Here is a 22004-nt window from a genome sequence, read left to right as displayed (position 1 = left end):
TCTGCTGTGTGTGTGTTATCCTCTCTCTTCCTCGCTTTCTTTCCTTCTTCAATCCCTCTCTCTCTGCTTTCTCTTTTCTCTTTCTCTATTACTTTACTTTCCCTTTTGACTTTTTTTTTCTCTGTTTTCTCTTTTTGCTTTCTCTGTTATTTATCTCTTCTACTTTCTCTGATTAATTTTTATTTTCCCACTCTCCTCTACCTAATTTCTTCTACTATCTATGTTTAGGTTTTTTCATGCATTTTATCTTTTCATTTTCTTCTTATTACATTTCTTTTCTATTTTCTCAAATAAGTTTTTCTATTTTCTAAAATAGGTTGTTACATGGATTGTCAATTTTACATTTTGTAAAATTCCATTTTATATCCAACTAAAATTGAAAAGAAAAGAAAAATTAAAAATGCTTTAAGTATTTGAAGTTTCTTATTTTTTAAAAAAATAAATAAAGAAAGAACTATAGCTTTTCATTGGAATTAATATTGTTACATATTATTGTTTTCTATTACATATTATTTTTTTAAAATGATATTTTCTGCTTTCTATTACATATCAACTATAAATTTTATTTATTAAAAAAAATATAATTTTTGTTATTCTTTTTTTAAAATAAAAAAGCTATACTTTAAAATATTTTTTTGTAATTCAATTTTTTTTTTAAAAAAAAAAAGCTATACTTTTTATTTTAAAGGCTGTTTTTTTGTTTTTTTCTTGTGGAATCGAAAGTGCATATGTTCTAAGAAAAATGAACCTAATAAAAAAAAAAAACACAACTAAAATATATTAAAAATACTTCTAAATTTTAACAACATAATTTTTTTTTTTAGTAAAAAAGAATTAAAAGTGGAAAAGCACAACTAAAATATAATAAAAAAATATTGCTAACTTTTACAACATAAATGTTTTCGGTAAAAAAAAAAAAAAAAGAATTAGAGGAAACTTTTAGTATTTTTTTACAAAAAAAACTGCATTTAATTCAAGTAATTATATTATTTTATTATAAATTAAATGTTTTAAATTTCCAAAAGTTATATTATAAATTTAAAAATACAAAAATATTAATATCTTAAATAATTAATTTTTATATTTTAACTTATTCAAAAAAAAATTGGAAACTTTTAAAACAAATAAATTTTGACTATGATTGTAACACCCCGTCCCGAACCATGTCGGAAATTTTTGCACGTTGACCGAGGTTGACCGTTGACCAAAGGGGTCAAAAGTTGACTTTTTGATCCGGTTGGAATTTTAGGTTGACTGAGGTACCGTTACGAAGTACACGTTGGCACGAGTTCGTAGACTGGTAGCACGTTGAAAACGGAGCTACGGTTTGAAAGTTTTGAGCAAAACAAGTTGAGGTCCAAACTGTCCAAGGGTGCCGGAGTTGACTTTTTGTTCATGCAAGGTTGAGCGTTGACTCATGCATGGTTGTGAAGTGCTCGTCGATACGAGTCCGTAGACTGGCGGCACGTCCGATTTGGACATGTGGTTTGAAAGTTATGGACCTGTAAAGTTTTTCAAATATCGTATTATTTTATTATTTTTGTTTACACGCATAACGATGTACCACGTGTGACTTAATGAAGGTGACCATGTGTCACCATGGTGAAATGCCACATGTCAACCATGTTTAAAAATCAAATTATTTTTATTATTATTTTAAATAATAATATTTTGTTTAATTATTTAATCATTTTTATTTGTTTTTCTTTTTCTTTTCCTTTTCTTTTCTTTTTCTTTTTCTTTTTCTTTTTCTTTTCCCCACGTGGGAAAACACCATTTCTTTCTTTTTTCTTTTCTTTTCTTTTTTCCTTTTTTCCTTCTTCTTCCCCGAGCACCAAAACACACACACACACGCATAGTTGTTTTTTTTTTCTCTCCCTCCGGCCGTCCCTCTCTCTCACCGTATTTTTCAAATTCCGGCAACCCATACATTACAGGCGCCGGCCAGTGACGTGCGGAAGGAGGAGGCGAGCTTGGCCGCCAATTTTCACGGCCAGCCGCCGCCGGACGCGCGCCGATCGGGCCGGAGAAGCCGCCGGCCGCCGAAATTTCTCTCTCCTCTTTTCTTATGTTTTTCGGCCAGCTCAGTCCGAATTAAACCCCTCTCCCCCTATTTTCGACCCCTCTGAGTTCAAATATGGCCTCCACTCTCAAAAATTCAAAGCGGTTTGCAAGATACGAAGGGATTAAATTTGGCCGAGACTTCCCGACCAAATTCCGGCCACCTCCGGTGGAATTGGGGTCGATGGAGACCGGATTTGTGATCCTCGTCCCACGAGCTTCGATTCGGTATATCATTCGCCTATTTTGGTTAACGTTTGTGTTTTGACCCCCCGGGTACGGGGTATTATTTATCCGAATAAAATATTAATTTATTTGACTGTCTGTGAATTTTGTTCTAGGAGCACCGGTGAGTCGTGAAATTGATCCCGTAGTGGATCATGGGTTAATTGCGTGCTCCAGGTGAGTGACCCACCTTTAAAAATATTTTTGGGGTAATTAATTGTATTTATGTGGTATTAATTTGATATCTGTAAATTGTGCTCATGTGGTGTATTTTAAATACAATCGGGAAAAATATTATTTTATATATATATATTTACCCATTGGTAATAAATGGAAATTTTGGGGTCATTAAGAAATTCCCGATTATTACTTTATTGTGATTAAATGGTATTTATTACACATGATCAAGTATTTTCAGTAATTGTTTGTGTCTGGATTTTATATCATTTTGGACAATTAATTATGTTTATTTGGTATTTAATTTATGCTCATGTGGTACAATTGAGTTATGGTTTTATTGTGCTTTAATTTATTTATTATGCATGAGCAAAGTATGTTTCGGTATTAATTATACATGATTTTAAGTAATATTTTTCGGGCATAATTGGGTTAAATATTTACGAAAATATTTGTTTAAATTTTATAAATTATGCCCGCGGTATTTTTATGGTTGCATCTCGTACTTCGAGGAAATTGTGGTTTGTTGGTTACCAATGTTTCGTACCGGTCTGGTTAAATAAAAATATGTGGGATGGTGTTTTGTGAAAATTTGGTATACTTTCCACGGTGGTTTTTGGAAAAACGGTACGGTTGGTTACTTATGTTTATTTTTAGATGCACTCATATAGTATTGATGTTCTGGTGTATGGTGTATGGACACGTGGTAGTGCGCGGTTATTATCTGGTTTAGCGCACGGTTATTACTTCACCCGTGAGTTGCCATTGGACCGTGGGCAGGCAAGGTTATTGTTGTGCATAGCCGCCCCCCTCCTTGGCCAGGTTGATGGTTTCAGCAGCGGTACTGTCGGGACGCCGAAGTGACCGTTGCAGGTTTCTCTCTTTAACCCCCCCGCCAGTCGGTGCTCAGGACGCTGGGTATCGGAGGGCATCACCGGTATATGGTGTGGTGCGTCGGTGTAACTTGCAAATAATGTTTTAAACCCCAAAGGTGTTCAAAAATTATTTATTATAATTTATTGCAGTTTATTTATATTTGGGATATTTATTTGTTTATTTGTTGTTTATTAATTTATTTGGTTCCTTGGTTTTAGGGGAGTACGTACATCGGGTTTTGTGAAAATGTTTTAAAAGGGGAACTTTTCCAACTCAGAGAATTGTAAGAGTTTTGAGAGAAATAATTATTTTCCAATTAATTATTATCTATCTACTGTATTACTGTGGTATTATATTGTATAGTAGATAGGGTCACTCACTGAGATGATTAGCATTTCACACTCTTAAATTCCGTTCCCCTAGGTCCAGGTTGGAGACGTTGATTGTCCGGGGCGAGCCCAACGTCTCAGTTCGTTGCCGAAGGTTCAAGAAGTTTTTCTTCCCTTTTTCCTCTCTGTCTTGTATTGCTTCTTTATCTGTCATTTTATAAATTCCACATTTGTTGTATAATGCTCTGTATACTGTATTGGACGTGTAATTGTTCTTTATGCACTGGGTTGCTGCTGTTGTTGTTTTTGAGAAGTGCTGTAATTTGTGGATCAATTTGTAGTTTGTGGGAGGAATAAGGGGATGTCTTTTAGAAGTGTGTTTTTAGTGCAGGTGTTTTGTGGTAAGTAAATCCCTTAGGGGAGGTTCTGCCGGATTTTCCGTTAGAGAGTTCGGTAGGGTTTCCCTGGGATCAGGGCTGTCTAGGGTTCCGGGAAAGGAAGTCTGGACGGGTCCTGACAATGATTTTAAACTTTTAAAAAGCTTCAAAATAAATTACTACTTAATTAAGAACGTAAAAGACATAAATTATAAATTGGAATTTCATAAAGTTTGATATTGATAGTTCGTGAAATAAACTATTTTACCTCATGACAATAGTGTGTCAAAGGGAAGGCAATAAGAATTTTGCAATTAGAGAAATTAAAGAGAGGAATTAACAGAAGTTTGTAGTCAAGACATGTAAAAAGAGAAGAGAGTGGAAAGAAAGTAGAGGGAGAGAAATTAAAGCAAAGGAAGTAAAGAAAAGAGAATAGAGAAAAGTAGGAAAAAGAAATTAAGAAGAGAAACTAGGGAGTTAATGTAGAGAAGAAGCTGGGGAGAGGGCAGTGAAAGAAAAGTAGAGGGGAGAGTAATAGGGAGGAAAGTTGGTAGTGAGAAAATGGAGGAGAGAATGTTTGGGAGGGAAACAGAGAGGAAAATGGGGATAGGGAGGCAAATTAGAGGAGGAATAATGGGGAGGGAGTTTTTTTTTTTTTTTTGGTGGAAGTATAGTACTATACAATGTATAGTATTGTTTTCATTTTCATTTAATTAAGTACCAAGTTTCAATTTTTTTTTTATTTTTAAATTTCTCATTTCACTTCCAATCTTACATTTTAGACATCACTATCTACAAATATAATCTTTCTTTAAACAAAAATAACAAAATAAAATAAATAAACAAAAAAAAACAAAGAAAGACAGAAATGAAAAAAAGAAAAAAGCAACAAAAAAGAAAAAAGCAACATTCAAGAGAATGTTGAATCAACAAAAGCTAAGCTAGGTCTTTACAAGAAGTAAAACAGCATGCATTAAAATTTTAGCAAATTCATTGTATAGAATCAATGGCAAGTAAATCAAACTTGACTTCCAATCCCCATATGAGAAAACTGCAACTCCTATCACTTAGACCATAGACGAAACCACATATAGTCAGGCCAGAGGGGGCACGTGTCCGCACTCAGATTTTTTGCTCTTTTATTTTTTTTATTAAGTTATGTAGTTACTGTTTTATCTCTATGTATTTATCAGTGTGCACCCTGCCCCTCTTTGTCTATCTCCCCTCTCACATGCTGTGTAGTGTTTACTGTTCTTTTGTTTTTTCTTTTTCGAAGATTTGTTTTTAGATTTAATCTTTTTTCTTCAGTTATCCATATAAGGTTTTATCCATATTTCTTTTATTATATTCAATTTTATTATATATTATAACTATAATATATATATATATATATATATATATTTATTTATAATTATAATATTTTAACAAGATAATACTAATTTAGTTAATACTTTTTCATAAAATATTTATATACAAGTATACCTATTTAATACAATTAGTCAATAACCAAAAAGATATTTACAATAAAACTCTTCTTTAATTTCTGTTTTAAGTTAAGCTGCAATTTTTTTGGTTTTAATTTAACTTCTTCTGTTTTAGTTAATTTTTCTTTTCTTTCAAGTTTTTAAGTAAACTTTTATTTCAATGCTAACAAATTAAGAATTTTCTATCTTATTTTGTTTAAAAAAAAGTGTGTTTCTTTTATTTGATCAATTTGCAATCAATTTTTAAGTATTGCCAAAACATTCAAACTTATATTTTTTTCCCCAAAAAAAAAAAAAGACTAAAATTTAAAAAAAATCCTCAATTTAGTAAATTATTTATATAATTGGATTACTACGTAACAAAAAGTGTTACATTTTTGTATATATTTGTATCTCTCTATACCTTAAATTAGAAATAAATGTTGGATTTGCCTTTAATGGTGCCCTCCAAAAAACTTTTCCTGGGTCCCTCACTGACTTAAACTTAGAGAGGTATTAAACATTTTTTTTTTTCTCTTGGAAAAACTTATAATAACCATAATTAACCTTTTTAACTGTATAAAAGGTACAGTATAATAATTAGAAAATAAAATTGCTAGTGTGAAACTTCTTGTAGACTGCAACTTTTGGTCATGGACACAGAATTCATTGACATGAAGACAGATGTACAAGCAACATGGGCTTTGGATAACAAACCTATATTAATTACAATCTACAACATTTTTTAATTATTGCTGCACGGAGGAATTTTTCATACATTTAATTTTGAAAATAATAATAATAACAACACCTTTTTTTATATATACAAAAAAAAAAAAAAAAAAAAAGAAGAAGAAACTTTTGAGCTTCTCCATGTAAACAGATTTTTAATGGAATTGTGTGAACACTCAACACCTTTTCTGTTCATTTCAATTCTTTTTTCAACTTTTAATGTTTGATCAATATCAATTTTCAGATTTTTTTCCAAAATAGATAAAGCTGTTGTTTATCCTGTATCCAAAGAAACCACGGACAAAGCTTTCCAGGTTAATATTACTATTGTGCTGAAATATTCAGGTATTTATAATTATATATACATTTGATTTCTTTTTTCATTTTTCTTTATTTCTTAATTTATTTTGCTCTTTTTTCTGACTTCTTTTTGTATTCTTGGTGTCTCTATGTGTGTATCATATAATATATATATATATATATCGTATGTTTGTATAGTAGGTAGGGGATATATGTACTTAATCCTTGGTGAACGATTTAATTATTTTTATTTGTAATTTATAGTTTTAAAAAGATAAAACATTATCATCTGGCTAATAATTATGATTTTGGCATATGTAAATTTTTTTTTTTCCTCCGAGAGTATATTGCATGTGTGAAGTTAAAGATTAAATTTTCAATAATACATGATCAATTTATCATTTTTTCCCTTTATTTCAAATATAAAAAATGAGTAAAACTAAAAAACTGAATTATGATTTAAAAACTGTTTTAATTTGAATTTTTAATAATAATTTCTTTGTTTATCCTTTGTCAGAGTATTTGTTTTCTGTTCTATGATATGAAGCTTAAAGAAGAAGAACCAAAAAAAAAAAAAAAAAAGTTGGAAAAAGCAATCGGAAAAAGCAACTATAAGCTTTGGATGAATTTAAAGGCTATGTCACTATTGTCCACTAATATATAGACATATATATTGTTAACGTCATGCAATGACGATTTATTGGCAACATCATAGTCCCACTTGCGTGGGCCAGTCTCATGGTCACTTTTTCTTACTCACTCATTTCTACTCATTCAACTCTTATCGGACAATATTTTATTATGTAATAATATATTACGTGCCATATCTATACACATGTCCACATGCAATAAATAACGTACAGCACTTTATTGCATTTCTTCATAGTATTATATTGTTCCTTTAATAATGAATTTTCAAATACATTTGTCTTCAACAAATTTTTTTTCACTCATTAGTGATTTTCAATAAAACAATAATTACAAATTTTTAGAATTTTTATTTATTAAAAAAAAAATTTGGCTAATTAGACCAACATTAAAAGATGTGGAGAAGCTAATTTGAACCATGCTCGACCGTATAAGTGGACTTTATGAACCAATATCACTTTTTCATAAAATATATCATTTAATATTTAATATAAATAAATTAAATTATGGCTTTGAATTTATAAAAAAAAATATTATCCACATTCCATTTAAATTAAACCAACCTTTCTCTAGAAATGATTAAAATGAATTTGTTCCAAAGTTTACTCTCCAGGCCACCAAAAAAAAAAAAAAAAAAAAAAAAAAAAAAAAAACAAAAAGAAAAAGAAAAAAGAAACGAGTAGCTTTCTGCAATTGTTGACTATTATTTATTTAATTAAATTTATGATTTCTTTTCTTTTTTTATATAATAATAAATTAAGACCATATGCAATCATTAAAAAAATAAAGAAAAGTCCATTTGAGGTCAAGCTTAGTACGAACAAAACCTTTTTGTCCAAATAACTTCGTCTGCAAGCACTGAGAGGTTCTTTACTTTTCCAACATTTTCTTATTTCCTGGATTCTGTATCAGCAATTCTGATTGATCAAAATGACATTCTTTTTATCTTGAAGAAAAAGCTACAAAAGGGTATGACACTAAGGGGAGCTAATGTATATTTCTTTCTTCAAATACATTCATAGTGCTTGTACTTAAGATTCCTAGACTGCTTTCATGTTTGTTTCCTTAAAGAAATTGAAATTCCTTTGTAGCTAGGAAAACCCATTTCTTTGTTCCCCTTTATTAAAAATGGATGGTTTTGAAATGGGCTTTTAACGTTGTGTTTGTTTGTAGATGCAGATAATACTTATACTGTGAAGAAAAAAAGGAAAGAGACAATGATGGAGGAGGAAGTTTCAGACAAGAGAAAGAAAGCTAACAGAGACCCTTTCACTGATATTGTGTTTTCTTGGTCCGTAGAGGATATTTTCAATGAAAATCTTTATCAGAATCAGGTTTTTTGGATCTATCTTTTTGCCCATTATGTTAATTTATTTTCTTAGCTTTTGGGTTTCTTGGATGGATAGTATATGATCGTTGTGTTGCTGCCTATATAAAAAAAAATAATAATGTTTTGGCATTTTGTGTTTAATATGGCACAGATATCGAGTTTGATGTTCGGTGAAAAAATGAGTTGGATGATTATAATTTGGTTGTTTCAATCAAGTATGGTTTTCCTTTGTGAGCAAGACCCCTGATAAATTCAAGCCCATTTCTGCTTTGTAGTTCTGTTTTCCTTAGGGACATGGTTACTAAGCTCCTGGGTTTTGATTATGTTAATGAAGTTAAATAGGCAAAGAATTTTACATGTTTATATGTTCACTTACATAAACCTTTTATGCAAATGCTTAAATTTTAATCTTTATTATTATTAAACCATTGATAACTTAGTTACAGAGTCTATGTTTGTACTTGAATATATGTCAGTGTAGTGCTTATCGTCTCAAATTTTTTGATGCTTTAAATGTTCTCCATTAATCTATTGATTCCCTCAACTCACTTGTTTTGAATCTGTCAAGCATTATAAAGAAATTACTTTGATAATCAATGGACTGCCTTGATATTTAATCATATTAACAATGCCAAGCATGTTGAGCATGGAAATATGCTTTGTCCAACAGTGGCTTTGAAGTATTTAAAACATGTAATCTGAAGGCTTTGCACTGGGTACATTGTAATCAAATTTATTTATAGTGATAATGCTTAGAGGAACAATGAAGTATGAAATTGTCTACATCTTGGCTGGATTCCTTTGGGCTCATAAGCTGGTATTTGATGCCTCATGCTGGTTGAGGCATCTTTATGGTTTTAGTTTGTTTTAAAGTATAGTTCTTGTTCTAAGTGAAAAGTGGAATTGCACTGTCAGTTTCCTCTTATAACTTCCTGTTTTAAAATTCCTATTGATGCTCTTTAATTTGCTGTACTTCCTGAGATTAAAACTTCCTGTTTTAAGATTCTTTTATTGTCCTTTTGGTTGTGTTTTGTGACTCATTTTGAATATGTTTTCAGTGAGACACCTATAAACTAATCGAGTGTTATCACCTTTTCCCATGTCTTCTACTGATAATATTGTACAAGTTCCATTTATTTCTAAGAAGCTTTTGATTCCTGAACTGAAGCTTCATTTTCTAGGTGGAAAGAATTCCTGAATCCTTTAAATCGGTTCAGCATTATTTTGGGTCTTATGCCTACCCCTTATTGGAAGAAACTCGAGCAGAATTGCATTCGAGTATGGATATTATATGGAATCAACCTTTTGCTGAAGTAATTTCTTTTGAAGAATCCAAGCCATATGGAACCAAAATATACAAAGTAAAGGTTGATTATTGGCGGAATAGATTCTCCGAACGTGGCAAGGAGCCTTACAAAACTTTGCCTGGAGATGTTTTCATTTTAGCAGATGCTAAACCAGAAACTGTTTCTGACTTGCAAAGGGCTGGCAGGTCATGGGCATTTCTTTCAGTGACTAAAATCGCAGATGATGATAATGAGGATGGTTTAAGTTCTACCTTTTTCAAAGTCAAAGCATCAAAAGAGTTTGAACTTGACAATGAGATGCGGTCATCTCTGTTTGTAATTTTCTTGGGAAACCTTACCCCAAACAGAAGAATATGGAAGGCACTGCATATGTTTAAAAATTTGAAAGTTGTTGAGAAAGTTCTTCGCCCTGATTCTATGGTAAGATAAATAATGATGATACTTTCTAACTTATTCAGTTGAGTTAGCATTTAGCAATTCATTTAACACGGGATTTTTCCATTAAGGATATAAAAAAATTTCATGATCAAGTGGATATGAAATAACACTCACCTTGACTAGATTATTTAAATACTGTGTAAGATTATTATTGTTTTGTGCTGATACTCTGGATATTACAGTAATTGCATAAGATGTTTTGCCTCTTCTGTGGTTGGAAGAAATAACAAACAAACTAACAGAGAAACGTATTGCTTTTACTGAGTTATAAGAGAAATTTATGAATTTTGTATCAAAAATTCAATTAAAGAACAGAAGTGTGTTGTGTAGGTAGATAAATATACAAATAAACAAAAAGATGTTCGTGCATTATTGGCATTGTTGATAATTTGTCTGAAAATTTATGCTTGATTACAGGTTGAAGAAAAATGTAATTACTATTCTGAAAAGGGTCATGGCTTTTGGGATGTGAAGCTGGTTGAGAATATAGAGTCTAAATTGAATGAGTCCCAAACTGAAGCAGTTCTTTCCTGTCTCAGCAAGATACACTATGAGAATGAATCTGCCTTCGAACTTATTTGGGGTCCCCCTGGGACAGGGAAGACAAAAACTACTGCTACACTTCTTTTTACTCTCTTGGCAATGAAGTTTAGAACTCTCATTTGTGCCCCTACGAATGTTGCAATAACTGAAGTGGCTTCCCGTGTTGTGAAGGTGGTATGTGATGCGGAGCCTGATGCTTTGTTTTGTTCACTGGGTGATATTCTTCTGTTTGGAAATAAGGAGCGGCTCAAAGTTGGTTCAGATATTCAAGATATATATTTGGATTATCGTGTCCAGAAGATTGCTGAATGTTTAGGTTCACACAGTGGTTGGAGGCATTGTTTTGGTTCCATGATAAATTTTCTTGAATATTGTGTTTCCCAGTACCATATTTTCTTGGAAAATGAGATGATTAAAGAGAGTGAGCAGAGCACTGAATGTGATATCAAAGAGAAGGGAAGTACAAGTAAAGCAATAGTTAAGTCATTTCGTGAGTTTGTAAGAGAGAGATTTGTTTCTATGGCAGTACCTCTTAGGCACTGCGTTTCCGTAATCTGTACTCATATGGGCAAAAGTTACATTTCGGAACAATGTTACCAAAACATGGAATCCCTTATTGTCTCACTTGACTCTTTTGAAAAAATGATATTTAAAAAAAATGTGGCTTCTAAAGCACTGGAAGAGTGTTTTTCTCAAACAGATGCAGTTGAAGATTTCCCTGATACATTTGAATATGAGCAATCTCTTCTCTGTATTAGGAGAAGTGAATGCCTCTTGCTTTTGAGAACTCTTAAGTGGTTTCTTGGTGGACTCACCTTCCCAAATTTCAGGAGCCAGGAATCAATAAAGGAATTCTGTTTTCAAAGAGCTTCGTTAATATTTTGCACGGCTTCTACTTCATATAAGTTGCATAAAATGGCAATGGAACCATTGAGAGTTTTGGTTATTGATGAAGCTGCACAGTTGAAAGAGTGTGAGTCAACCATACCCCTGCAACTTCGTGGTATAAAGCATGCTATTCTTGTTGGTGATGAATGCCAATTACCAGCAATGGTTCAAAGCAAAGTATGTAGACGTTATTTTTTTCATTTTGCCTATTCTTCACTTTGTCGGCTGTCAATTTTTACTCCAGTGTTTTTTTTTTTTCTTTCTTTTCTCTTTTCTCTCTTTTTTTTTTTTTTTTTTTGTGGTATAGATTGAATATCTATTATTTTGTTTTCTTTTTATAGATTTCTGATGAAGCTGGTTTTGGAAGAAGTTTGTTTGAGAGGTTGAGCTCACAGGGTTGTGCAAAACATCTGCTAAATATGCAGTACAGAATGCATCCATCAATAAGTTTATTCCCAAATTTGAAATTCTATGATAACCGGATTGTAGATGCACCTATTGTTCGAAGGAGAAGCTACGAAATACAGTGCCGGCAGGGGTCAATGTATGGTCCTTACTCCTTTATAAATGTAATTGGTGGAAGACAGGAGAAGGATGATGATGGACGTAGTTCGAGAAATATGGTTGAGGTAGCAATCGTATTGAAAATACTGCAGAATCTCTACAGAGGTATGTCTATACTCAATGTCCATTTCAAGATGTAGTAATGATTATTTCTTCTTTTGTTTCAATCATTCCTTCTTGCCTTTTGCAGCATTGGCTGTTTCAGAACATAAACTCAGTATTGGTGTTGTGTCACCCTATGCTGCTCAAGTGGTTGCAATTCAGGATCGACTTGGGGGAAAGTACGATAACATGGACAGATTTCTTGTGAAAGTAAAGACAATTGATGGATTCCAGGGTGGAGAGTATGATATAATAATAATATCATCTGTAAGGTGTAATAGTTTCCAATCAGTAGGTTTCATATCCAAACCTCAGAGAATGAATGTTGCGCTGACAAGAGCTAGGTACAGCTTAATGTAAACTTTGTCTAGAACTTTTAAATTCTTTGCAACAGTGTTGTTACTATATAGTTACTCTTTGATATGTCTCCAGGCATTGTCTATGGATTTTGGGTAATGAAAGAATCTTAGTTGGTAGTCAAACTGTTTGGAGAGATTTAGTTCTCGACGCACAGAAGCGCAATTGTTTCTTCAATGCTGATGATGACAAAGATTTGGCCAAGGCTATATTAGATGTCAAAAAAGAGTTTGATCAGCTCGATGATTTACTTAGTGGAAATAGTATGCTTTTCGAGAATTCGAGATGGAAGGTATAGCCTTGTATAGTTTAGTGTTTATTTTTCTTGTCTCTGCATCCTCTGAATTTTATTATATATGGATCGTTTAAGGTTTTATGGTTTATATTTGATGATTTTCTTGTCCTGTCTCAATTCCATGTCTTTAGGTTCAATTCAGTGATAACTTTCTCAAGTCATTCAAAAAACTGACATCTGCGCTGATAAAAAAGTCAGTTTTAAACCTTTTACTTAAGCTCTCCAGTGGCTGGAGACCTAAGAAGCGGAATATAGACTCAGTTTGTGGAAGCTCCATGCAGATGATGAAGCAATTTAAAGTTGAAGGTCTTTATGTTGTTAGTACAACTGACATTGTAAAGGATTTGAGGTTTATGAGGTTTATACAAGTTTTGAAGATCTGGGATCTATTGCCTATGGAGGATATACCAAAATTGATAAAACGCCTGGAAAGTATTTTTTGTAAATACACTGATGACTTCATCAATCTCTGCAATGAAAAATGTCTTGAGGGGTACATTGCTTTGCATTCTAGGATCAATGAATTCTTGCTGCTAAATCTATACAAAAGAACTTTATATTCATTATTGCTTTCCTATTAAGTTGTTAATTTTTCCATTTTGTATTTTGCTCACAGAAATTTGGAAGTACCCAAGAGCTGGTCACCCTCTGTGGATATTGTCCGATTTAAAGATATGAGCATCAATGAAACTGGAAATGATCAAGCTGGTGCCCCTTCGGATGGTAGAAGTTATGATGAGAATTCAAAGGCCAGTGAGAGTCTGTTGTTCATGAAATTCTACTCCTTATCATCAGTTGCAGTGAACCACTTGATGTCTGACCATGATGGTAGGGAATTAGATCTCCCATTCGAAGTGACTGACCAAGAAATGGAGATTATACTTTTTGATAGAAGTAGCTTCATTCTTGGACGTTCTGGTACTGGGAAAACTACTACGTTGACAATGAAGTTATTTCAGAAAGAAAAATTGCACCAAATGGCTAATGAAGGATTCTATGGACTCGAGAGCAATTCAGTTGGACATGGTATTCAGGATAATGATGCCAAGGAAAGCTCAATGGAGACTGGAGGAACTGTTTTGCGCCAGCTCTTTGTGACAGTGAGTCCTAAGCTATGTTTCACTGTGAAGCAACATGTTTCCCACTTGAAAAGGTGTGTTGAATACGAATATCCAAGTAAATGGTAACCTTTATATGCTGCCTAGTCTTGTCATAGACTCGTAGTTGGTAGAACTTATAAATATGCATTACGTGTGCATTTATATGATTAAGAAATTTTTATTCTGTCTTTAATTTTTCCCCCCACATTTCTTTTATGCTTTTTTAATCAACCATACAATCTTAGAATTCGCTATAATCTGTTAAAAGATTTTTGAGTTTTGATGTTTAGATGTTTAAATTTTAACAAAAAGGAAAAATATATCTAAAGACTATTGAGCCTTATAAATAACAAATTAAAATTGGATAAAACAGTTTAGCATTAGTTTGTGTACTTGGAAGCATGAAAAATAAATGGTCTCTTTTTATGAAATCAATAGGAATATGAACTCAATAGTAGCATATTATCTGGAAAGACATAAGATAGAATGCCAATATATTGTCGAATTATGTAGAAAAGCTATACACAGTTTTCCTTCATGCTAAACTCTTCCTGAAATCCTGCCTGCGATGAAGATACTTACCATAGTGGTGAAAAAATTAATGACAAACTTTCTCTGATGAATGTGCTTTTTCGTTAGATTTTGTATTAAGGCTGATTTCTGTTCTTTTGTATATATCTCTGCCACGGTCATCACAGTAAATATCTTTTAGAATTATTTGTTTATATAATGTTTGCTTACTGATTCATGTTACATAATTTATGTATCTTTATGCTGTTTGTAGACCATAAAAGTGCGGTTGTGTTGGCCATTACTGGCTTCTTCCTTGTCATCTGTATCAATTGCTTTTGTACTTTATTTAATCTTGTACTTTCCTAGTTTTCCATGTGGTGGAAAATCTTCCGATGAAAGTGAATCCTCTGTTTGGGACTATATTGATGATGAAGAAAAACAATTCAAGAACATACCAGATTCTTTTGTCAATATTCCACCCAATTCGTACCCTCTTGTCATAACTTTCCATAAGTTCTTAATGATGCTTGATGGAACATTGAGTAACTCATACTTTGAAAGATTCCTCAACGTACCAGAACTTTCTAATTGTAAAATGCTAAGTTCAAGGTCAGTTATGCTACAGAACATTTTAAGGACAAAGGAAGTCAACTATGAGAGATTCAGCTCATCATACTGGCCTCATTTCAATTCGCAGTTGACAAAGAATCTTGATCCTTCCAGAGTATTTACTGAGATAATTTCATATATAAAAGGTGGCTTGAAATCCATGGAAGCAATTGATGGTAAACTCAATCGTGAGGAATATGTTTTACTGTCAAAGGGTAGGGCCTCCAGTTTAAATAAGAAAAAGAGAGAGATAATATATGATATATTTCAGAGTTATGAAAAAATGAAGATGGCGAATGGTGAATATGATCTTGCTGATTTTGTAATTGATCTCCATTTTCGACTCAGACGTGAAAGATATGAGGGTGATGGAATGGATTTTGTATATATTGATGAGGTCCAAGATCTAACAATGAGTCAAATTGCTTTGTTCAAGCATGTCTGCAGTAATGTCGAAGAGGGTTTTGTTTTTTCTGGTGATACTGCGCAAACAATTGCAAGGGGTACTGATTTCAGATTTCAAGATATAAGGAATCTATTTTACAGGAAGTTCTTTTTGCAATCAAGGATTCGTGCACAGGGTGAAAGAAATGAAAAGGGACATATCTCAGAGATTTTCCAGTTAACTCAAAATTTCCGTACCCATGCTGGTATACTGAAATTATCTCACAGCATTATAGAACTTATTTATCGTTTCTTTCCTAGTTGCATTGATAAATTAAAGCCTGAAAGCAGTCTGATATACGGGGAAGCTCCAATTTTACTTGAATCCGGGAACGATGAAAATGCAATCATAAAAATCTTTGGAAATCCTGAAAGCGTTAGTGGGAAGATTGTTAGTTTTGGTGCTGAGCAGGTGATACTGGTAAGAGATGACAATGCGCGCAAGGAAATTTCAAATTATGTTGGGAAGCAAGCTCTTGTTCTAACCATACTTGAATGCAAGGGCCTTGAGTTTCAGGTGAACTCAAAATGTCATTTGGTTGGATTTTTTATTTGCTAATTTCCATGTTCAGTCCATTGCTTTGAGTTATTACTAATGAAAGCTCTAGTTGGTGAAGTTATATGCTCTCCATGACCCATACTCATGCTTCATCCACTGCTTTCTTTTTCTTCATTTACCTATAAAAATTTAAAATAATTTATATTTTGGATTGTCTATGCAATATTATTTTTAGTTGCCTAATGCCACAGTGCAAAATTATGAGTAAATTGCTATCATGCTATGTTTATCTAGTTGTTCAGTACACACCATACATTAGATTCAAATTAGTTCTACCTAGTACACTTAATCTATCTCTTGTTTTTTATTTCTTTTATAGGATGTATTGTTGTACGATTTTTTTGGCTCATCACCTCTTACGAATAAGTGGAGGGTGATATATGAATATATGAAGGAACAAGATCTCCTTGATTCCGATTCACCTAGTTTTCCACATTTCAATGAGTCTAAACACAATATCCTGTGCTCTGAACTGAAGCAATTATATGTTGCTGTTACACGTACAAGGCAGAGGTTGTGGATTTGTGAGACTTCAGAATTCTCCAAACCTATGTTTGACTATTGGAAGAAGAAGTGTCTTGTACAAATTATGCAATTGGATGATTCACTTGCTCAGGCAATGCAAGTTGCAAGCAGTCCCGAGGAGTGGCGATCGCGGGGTATCAAGGTTTGTTTAGTTATTTATTGTTGTCCTGTTCCTGGTTCTGTTTGAACGTTGATATTGTTTTTATTGGCAACTTTATTCTTATCAATGTTGTCAAACTCATTGTTGAGATTTTTTTTTTTTTTTCTTTTGACTTTGTATTCTTATTGTTTAGTTACATAGAATCGTATATTCCTTAACATTTAAAACTGAGCCTTTATTTTTTTTTTTATTATTATTATTATTATTTTTAACCTTTTAAGTAAAATTAGTGTTTTAATATTTCAAAGCCTACCAGAAGCGGTTTCTGTTAATCTAGTTTGCTGCATGTGTAAGATCTACTCTTAGTGGCTTGATTGGATGGGCATACACATGAGGGTAGTGCAGGTGCATGTTTAAGTTAGCTTGATATACCTAATCAGGTCCTTTTCCGAACAACTAAGGCTTGAAATTTTGCAGGGATTTGCTTTAACCCATTATTTTCAGAACAGTTGCAGTTGCAGATATTGGTTTCTGTATTTTCAATTCTTCTAGCTATAGTTTTAGGGAAGCATGAATTGTGTTCTGAAGCAGAATTTTATTTTTGATGACATTATCAATCTTGTAAATGCTAACACTTTGCTTTCTAACAGCTATATTCCGAGCATAACCATGAAATGGCCACAATGTGCTTTGAACGAGCTGGTGACACTTACTGGGAAAGAAGATCCAAAGCTGCTGACCTTAAATCGATGGCTGATTGGATGCGCATTTCAAATCCTGAAGTAGCTAATTCCATCCTGAGGGAAGCTGCTGAAATATTTGATGCCATAGGCAAGGCAAATTCTGCTGCGAGATGTTTTTATGATCTAGGAGAATATGAAAGAGCAGGTATGACTTTATAATGGAAGTTGACAGTAACTTAACCACATTGATGTATATTTGAGTGTATTTTTATGTGCTTCACTCTGTGATATAAAATATTGCATCCAGCTTCTTCCTTACCATTGGGAGTTGTATAGCCTTCTTACTAATTATATCCAGCCTGAGCTTATTTCCTACTTATTCATTAGTCTGGAACTTATTCATAGTTTAAGTTTCTTGGCAGCTGTAGGCATCCGTTGGGTGCTGATTATTGATAGTTTTTCTGTTTGCAAAATGTTATTCCTTGCTGGAGTTACCATTTTCTTCTGGTTTTTGAAACTTTAAATTATTTTTGTGATTTCTGATTGCTTCAGGTAGGATTTATATGGAAAAATGTGGTGAGTCTGAGCTGGGAAGAGCTGGAGAATGCTTTACTCGTGCAGAATGCTATGAGCTTGCTGCGGAGGTGTATGCCAGGGGAGATATACTACTTGAGGTAGATCTGATTGGTAAGGCTGGGAATTTTAGAGAAGCAGCAACACTAATACTTTTGTATGTGCTTGCCAACTCCCTTTGGTCCCGTGGTAGCAAAGGTTGGCCCTTAAAGCAGTTTAAACAGAAACAAGAGCTTTTAGCAAAAGGGAAGTCATTTGCTAAGAATGACAGTGACAACTTTTATGAGTTGTTTTGCGTAGAAGCTGATATTATTGCAAATGAGCAGAGTAACTTGCAATTAACGAAGAATCAAATGAAGGCTTCTCAGATGCACAAGAGCATTACTGCTGAAATGCTATGCGTTCGGAAAATTTTGGATGGTCATCTGTCTTCAAGTGTTCCAAAATATATCTTTGAAGAAGAATTGGTGTTCAATCTTACTGAGCATTCAGAAACTATGATTTCTAAGAATCAAGTCTCTCTTGAATCAATGGTTTACTTTTGGAACATTTGGAAGGAAAAGATAGTTGGAGTATTTGAATATCTTGTTCATCTCGAGTCAGAAGATGTTAATGAAAACGAAAGTTTTGGAGAATTCTGTTTGAATTTTTTAGGGGTCCGGAGGCAGTTTGATAATCTGAATACCAGCTATATTCTGCTCCATTCTGATGCTGATTGGGTGAGAGATGTCAACATGAGGCATTTTAAAAATAATGGGAAGTTTGTTTCTATTGGTGTTCATCAGTTGGCTTCTGCTGCTCAGAGCTACTGGAGTTCAGAGTTGCTTTTTGTTGGAATTAAGATTTTGGAAAAGCTTCAAGCAATATATGACTTCCCAGTTAAAATTTCCGATATACCATTCTGTAAAAGCAGGGCTCTTACCCATATCTATGAAGTTGCAAAATTTCTTTTTGAGTCCAAATTTCTGAAGAAAAGATATCATGATGCTGGTAAACTGCAGAAATCCATTAGTCTGTCAACTGAGCAATTTTTTGGCTACGTCTTTCCTCTTGATTGGAGGAAGTCATTGAGAGAGAATATGGTATTGCTCAGAGGAATGGATATTTCCAAATGTTTACTTGAAGAATTAATAGTTGAGAATATCAACTCAAAGAACAAGCTTTCTTATGGTCAAATTGGGAGGATTGCAATGATTACTCTTGGTTCTGGCAAGCTGAAAAAAGAATCATGTGAGAAGATTTTACAGAAGTTGGGCAATGATTCCCCGTGGAAGGTCTTTTTTGAGATTTTATGTTCGGATACCAGTGAAAAAGAAAGCAAGGGACCTCTTATTTGCAGTTTCAATGAAGCTTTATTTCATACATATGGAGGAAATTGGAGAGCTGAATATGATTACATATCACCTGGCTGTTTTGTGTATCTTGTTGACCACCTTCTAATTCGGGTATCTTGCTTCCGGGGTAACTTTTTCACTACAAAGTCATCATTTGTTGAATGGCTCATGGAATGTGGCGAAGATACCAAATCAAGTCCCTACAGATGGGCTGATGTGAAACAATCTTTTGAAAATCTCCTTCAGTCTATGATCCATGTAGTTCAGCAATGCCTTTACAATAAGGGTGAAATGTTGGAATGGATTGGAAAATCTACTGAGGCGAAGGACATCTACTCACTTATTGTGTCTAGATTGGTTGTGATTGTTTGTTTGATTAATTTGAATTTTGGTATATGTCAAGATTTACTCTTAGATTTGATCAATAAAAACTACATCATTGAACATCTTCCACGGGACTTTCGTGATGCCCTTTTCCTTTTAAGGAAACGCCACCCTTTGTATACAATTGTTGTTGTGCTAGCTGAGGCATTTAAGAAGATTGGCAATGATTTGGTAGTTGTAAGTTCAGGAGAAAATTTTCCATTGCTTTTCTGTCCTGGGTCTGCCATATATGTGAATATGAATATCTTTAAATGCAAGAATGACATATTGAGGATATTGTTTCCAAGGACTATTGAAACTAAACAAGGCGAAAGGGGAGCTGCTGCTGTCGAAGCTATTGATACTCAGAAAGTGCTCTCTGAAGCCAGTTCTGCTTCACAGAAGAAATCTGAGCTTCCCCAATCAAGACTTGAGTTGGTGGCCAAACAGGAACTAAACACTCAATACAAAAACCAGGTTAACCTTTCAAATGATTGTCGCTGTGTTTGGGAAATACTTGATAGAATGAAGATAGTAGACAATGGAGGAGACCAAAGTGCTTTTCTGTCACATGCCAAAACAATTAAGGTAATATGCTTATTTTTTGTATGTATTCATTTTCCTGTACGATGTTTAACCCAAAGATAAACTGCGAATGCGAAGTTTAATAATTTTTGTTCATTTTCCAACTTTACTTCTAGGTCGATATGGAGAAATTCGTTCAGCTTTTATCTGATGGATTGACTTCAAGTTATCGGAATACTAATGATTCTGAAAAGAAAGTCATGCTCGATGAAGTGGTGACTATGACTGACGAGTTGAAACAACTTTCTAATGCATTGGATGAGAGGTTAGTGTCAATGCTCAACTTGGAGAGAAAAGAGGAGGGATTTGGAGAATAATATATTCAGAATTTCTTGTCAACAAACACACACACACACACACACACACACAAACATATAAAGTCTTTTATTGAACATTCTATTAGATAGCCTGTTTTTTCTTCTTCTTTTTTACTCTCTTTGCTTTTTCTTCCATCAGTGAGGTTGGACGCGATGATCAAATTACAAGGGTTGAAGAACTTTGCAACAGGCTGCAATCAAAGAGGCCAAAAATGGAGCCTATCTTAAAACAGCTTTTCGTCCTTAACAACACAAACCTCGCTGATAAGGAATCGGAGATCGAGAAAGTTGTTGCTTCTAGTGAAAAGTCTGATGAGGTTAAAACTACTGTTGTGGATGAAAGAAATGTAGATTCTCACAAGGTTGACACTGAGGCTTCTCAAGTTAATTCTGCTTCTGGAACCCCAAGTAGCAGCTCCAACACTGATAACAGAGGAAAGAGAAATAATAACAAGAATAAGAAAAAGAAGGCCAAAAAGGGAAGGGAGGAAAGAAAAAATAGCCTTTTGTATATATATGGATTTTGTAGGTTGAAGATGCATACTTAAAAGAAAAGTTGTTGCATATGCAATATGGTTAAATGTTGAAAACTTGAAAATATTATACAGCGTTTTTAGGAACAAAGTATAGATATTTGAGAGGCTTATGCTAATGCTGGAATCTGATAGCTTTTGAATTTGGTCTTTACTAAGCCTCCAAACTGTAATCTGAAACTAAATATATGCAAGGAGTATTTCATAGTATATGTCACAGAGTTGAAGCTATATTTGTAGTTTTCAACAATTTTTAAACCCCGCACCGCCACCACAATATAGGTAACATGTAGGAATTAATTAATTTATTTATTTTTTTAACCGATTTGTCAGGCAACACATCATATAATCTATTTGGTATAAACCGTCACATCAACATTGGCGTGATGAGTTCCCTAAATAATTAATCCTGATAAAAATCTTCTGATTAAGGGAATTACATAAGCAAGTATCCATGTACACATATATACATACCGCATATAGAGCCATGCAATTGTAGTAGAATTGGTAGGTGAAATCATGCATATCCTTCTCAAGCTCATAAAAAGGCTAAGTCCAAATCCAAATTCTCATATTTCCACAACATACAAATATCATTGGTATATATTATTGGCACTAATTATTCTTCTTTGGCTAAATCACTTTTTTTATTTGCTAATATTCGGTCCAATTGGAATTTTTTGGCTTATTCAACAAATTTGAGTCCAAAGCCAAAATGCAATTAAATAAAATAGTGTGTAAATGAAGCTTAATT

General features: G+C 33.3%; 1 protein-coding gene across 5 annotated transcripts; it reads left to right on the top strand.

Annotated features, from left to right (window-relative positions):
* The first annotated feature begins 7990 nt into the window (after positions 1 to 7990).
* Positions 7991 to 21467, top strand: LOC132800282 (uncharacterized). Of its 5 annotated transcripts, none has more exons than XM_060813634.1 (15): positions 7991 to 8157; positions 8388 to 8522; positions 9700 to 10245; positions 10681 to 11871; positions 12036 to 12363; positions 12449 to 12704; positions 12793 to 13009; positions 13144 to 13505; positions 13629 to 14165; positions 14992 to 16195; positions 16557 to 16904; positions 17513 to 17750; positions 18098 to 20403; positions 20517 to 20665; positions 20857 to 21467. In XM_060813634.1, exons 2-15 carry the CDS (start codon positions 8406 to 8408, stop codon positions 21263 to 21265), a joined length of 8208 nt encoding a protein of 2735 aa, XP_060669617.1. In that variant the 5' UTR covers positions 7991 to 8157; positions 8388 to 8405; the 3' UTR covers positions 21266 to 21467. The 5 variants fall into 5 exon arrangements, with proteins under 5 accessions (XP_060669617.1, XP_060669614.1, XP_060669613.1 ...); XM_060813631.1 differs by having other exon boundaries at positions 7992 to 8157; positions 8368 to 8522; XM_060813630.1 differs by having other exon boundaries at positions 7992 to 8157; positions 8362 to 8522.
* The last annotated feature ends 537 nt before the right edge of the window (positions 21468 to 22004 follow it).

This window comes from Ziziphus jujuba, chromosome 12, assembly GCF_031755915.1.
Source record: "Ziziphus jujuba cultivar Dongzao chromosome 12, ASM3175591v1".
NCBI lineage: Eukaryota > Viridiplantae > Streptophyta > Magnoliopsida > Rosales > Rhamnaceae > Ziziphus > Ziziphus jujuba.
The sequence above is the reverse complement of the archived record's forward strand: the minus strand, read 5'-3'. Positions and strand labels throughout refer to the sequence as shown.

Excerpts from the sequence above, each read along its gene's own strand:
- LOC132800282 (XM_060813634.1), top strand. The coding sequence starts at position 8,406 with ATGATGGAGGAGGAAGTTTCAGACAAGAGAAAGAAAGCTAACAGAGAC. Across the intron at positions 12,364-12,448 it reads ACTGCAGAATCTCTACAGAG|CATTGGCTGTTTCAGAACAT; the intron begins GTATGTCTATAC and ends TGCCTTTTGCAG. Across the intron at positions 20,666-20,856 it reads TCTAATGCATTGGATGAGAG|TGAGGTTGGACGCGATGATC; the intron begins GTTAGTGTCAAT and ends TTCTTCCATCAG.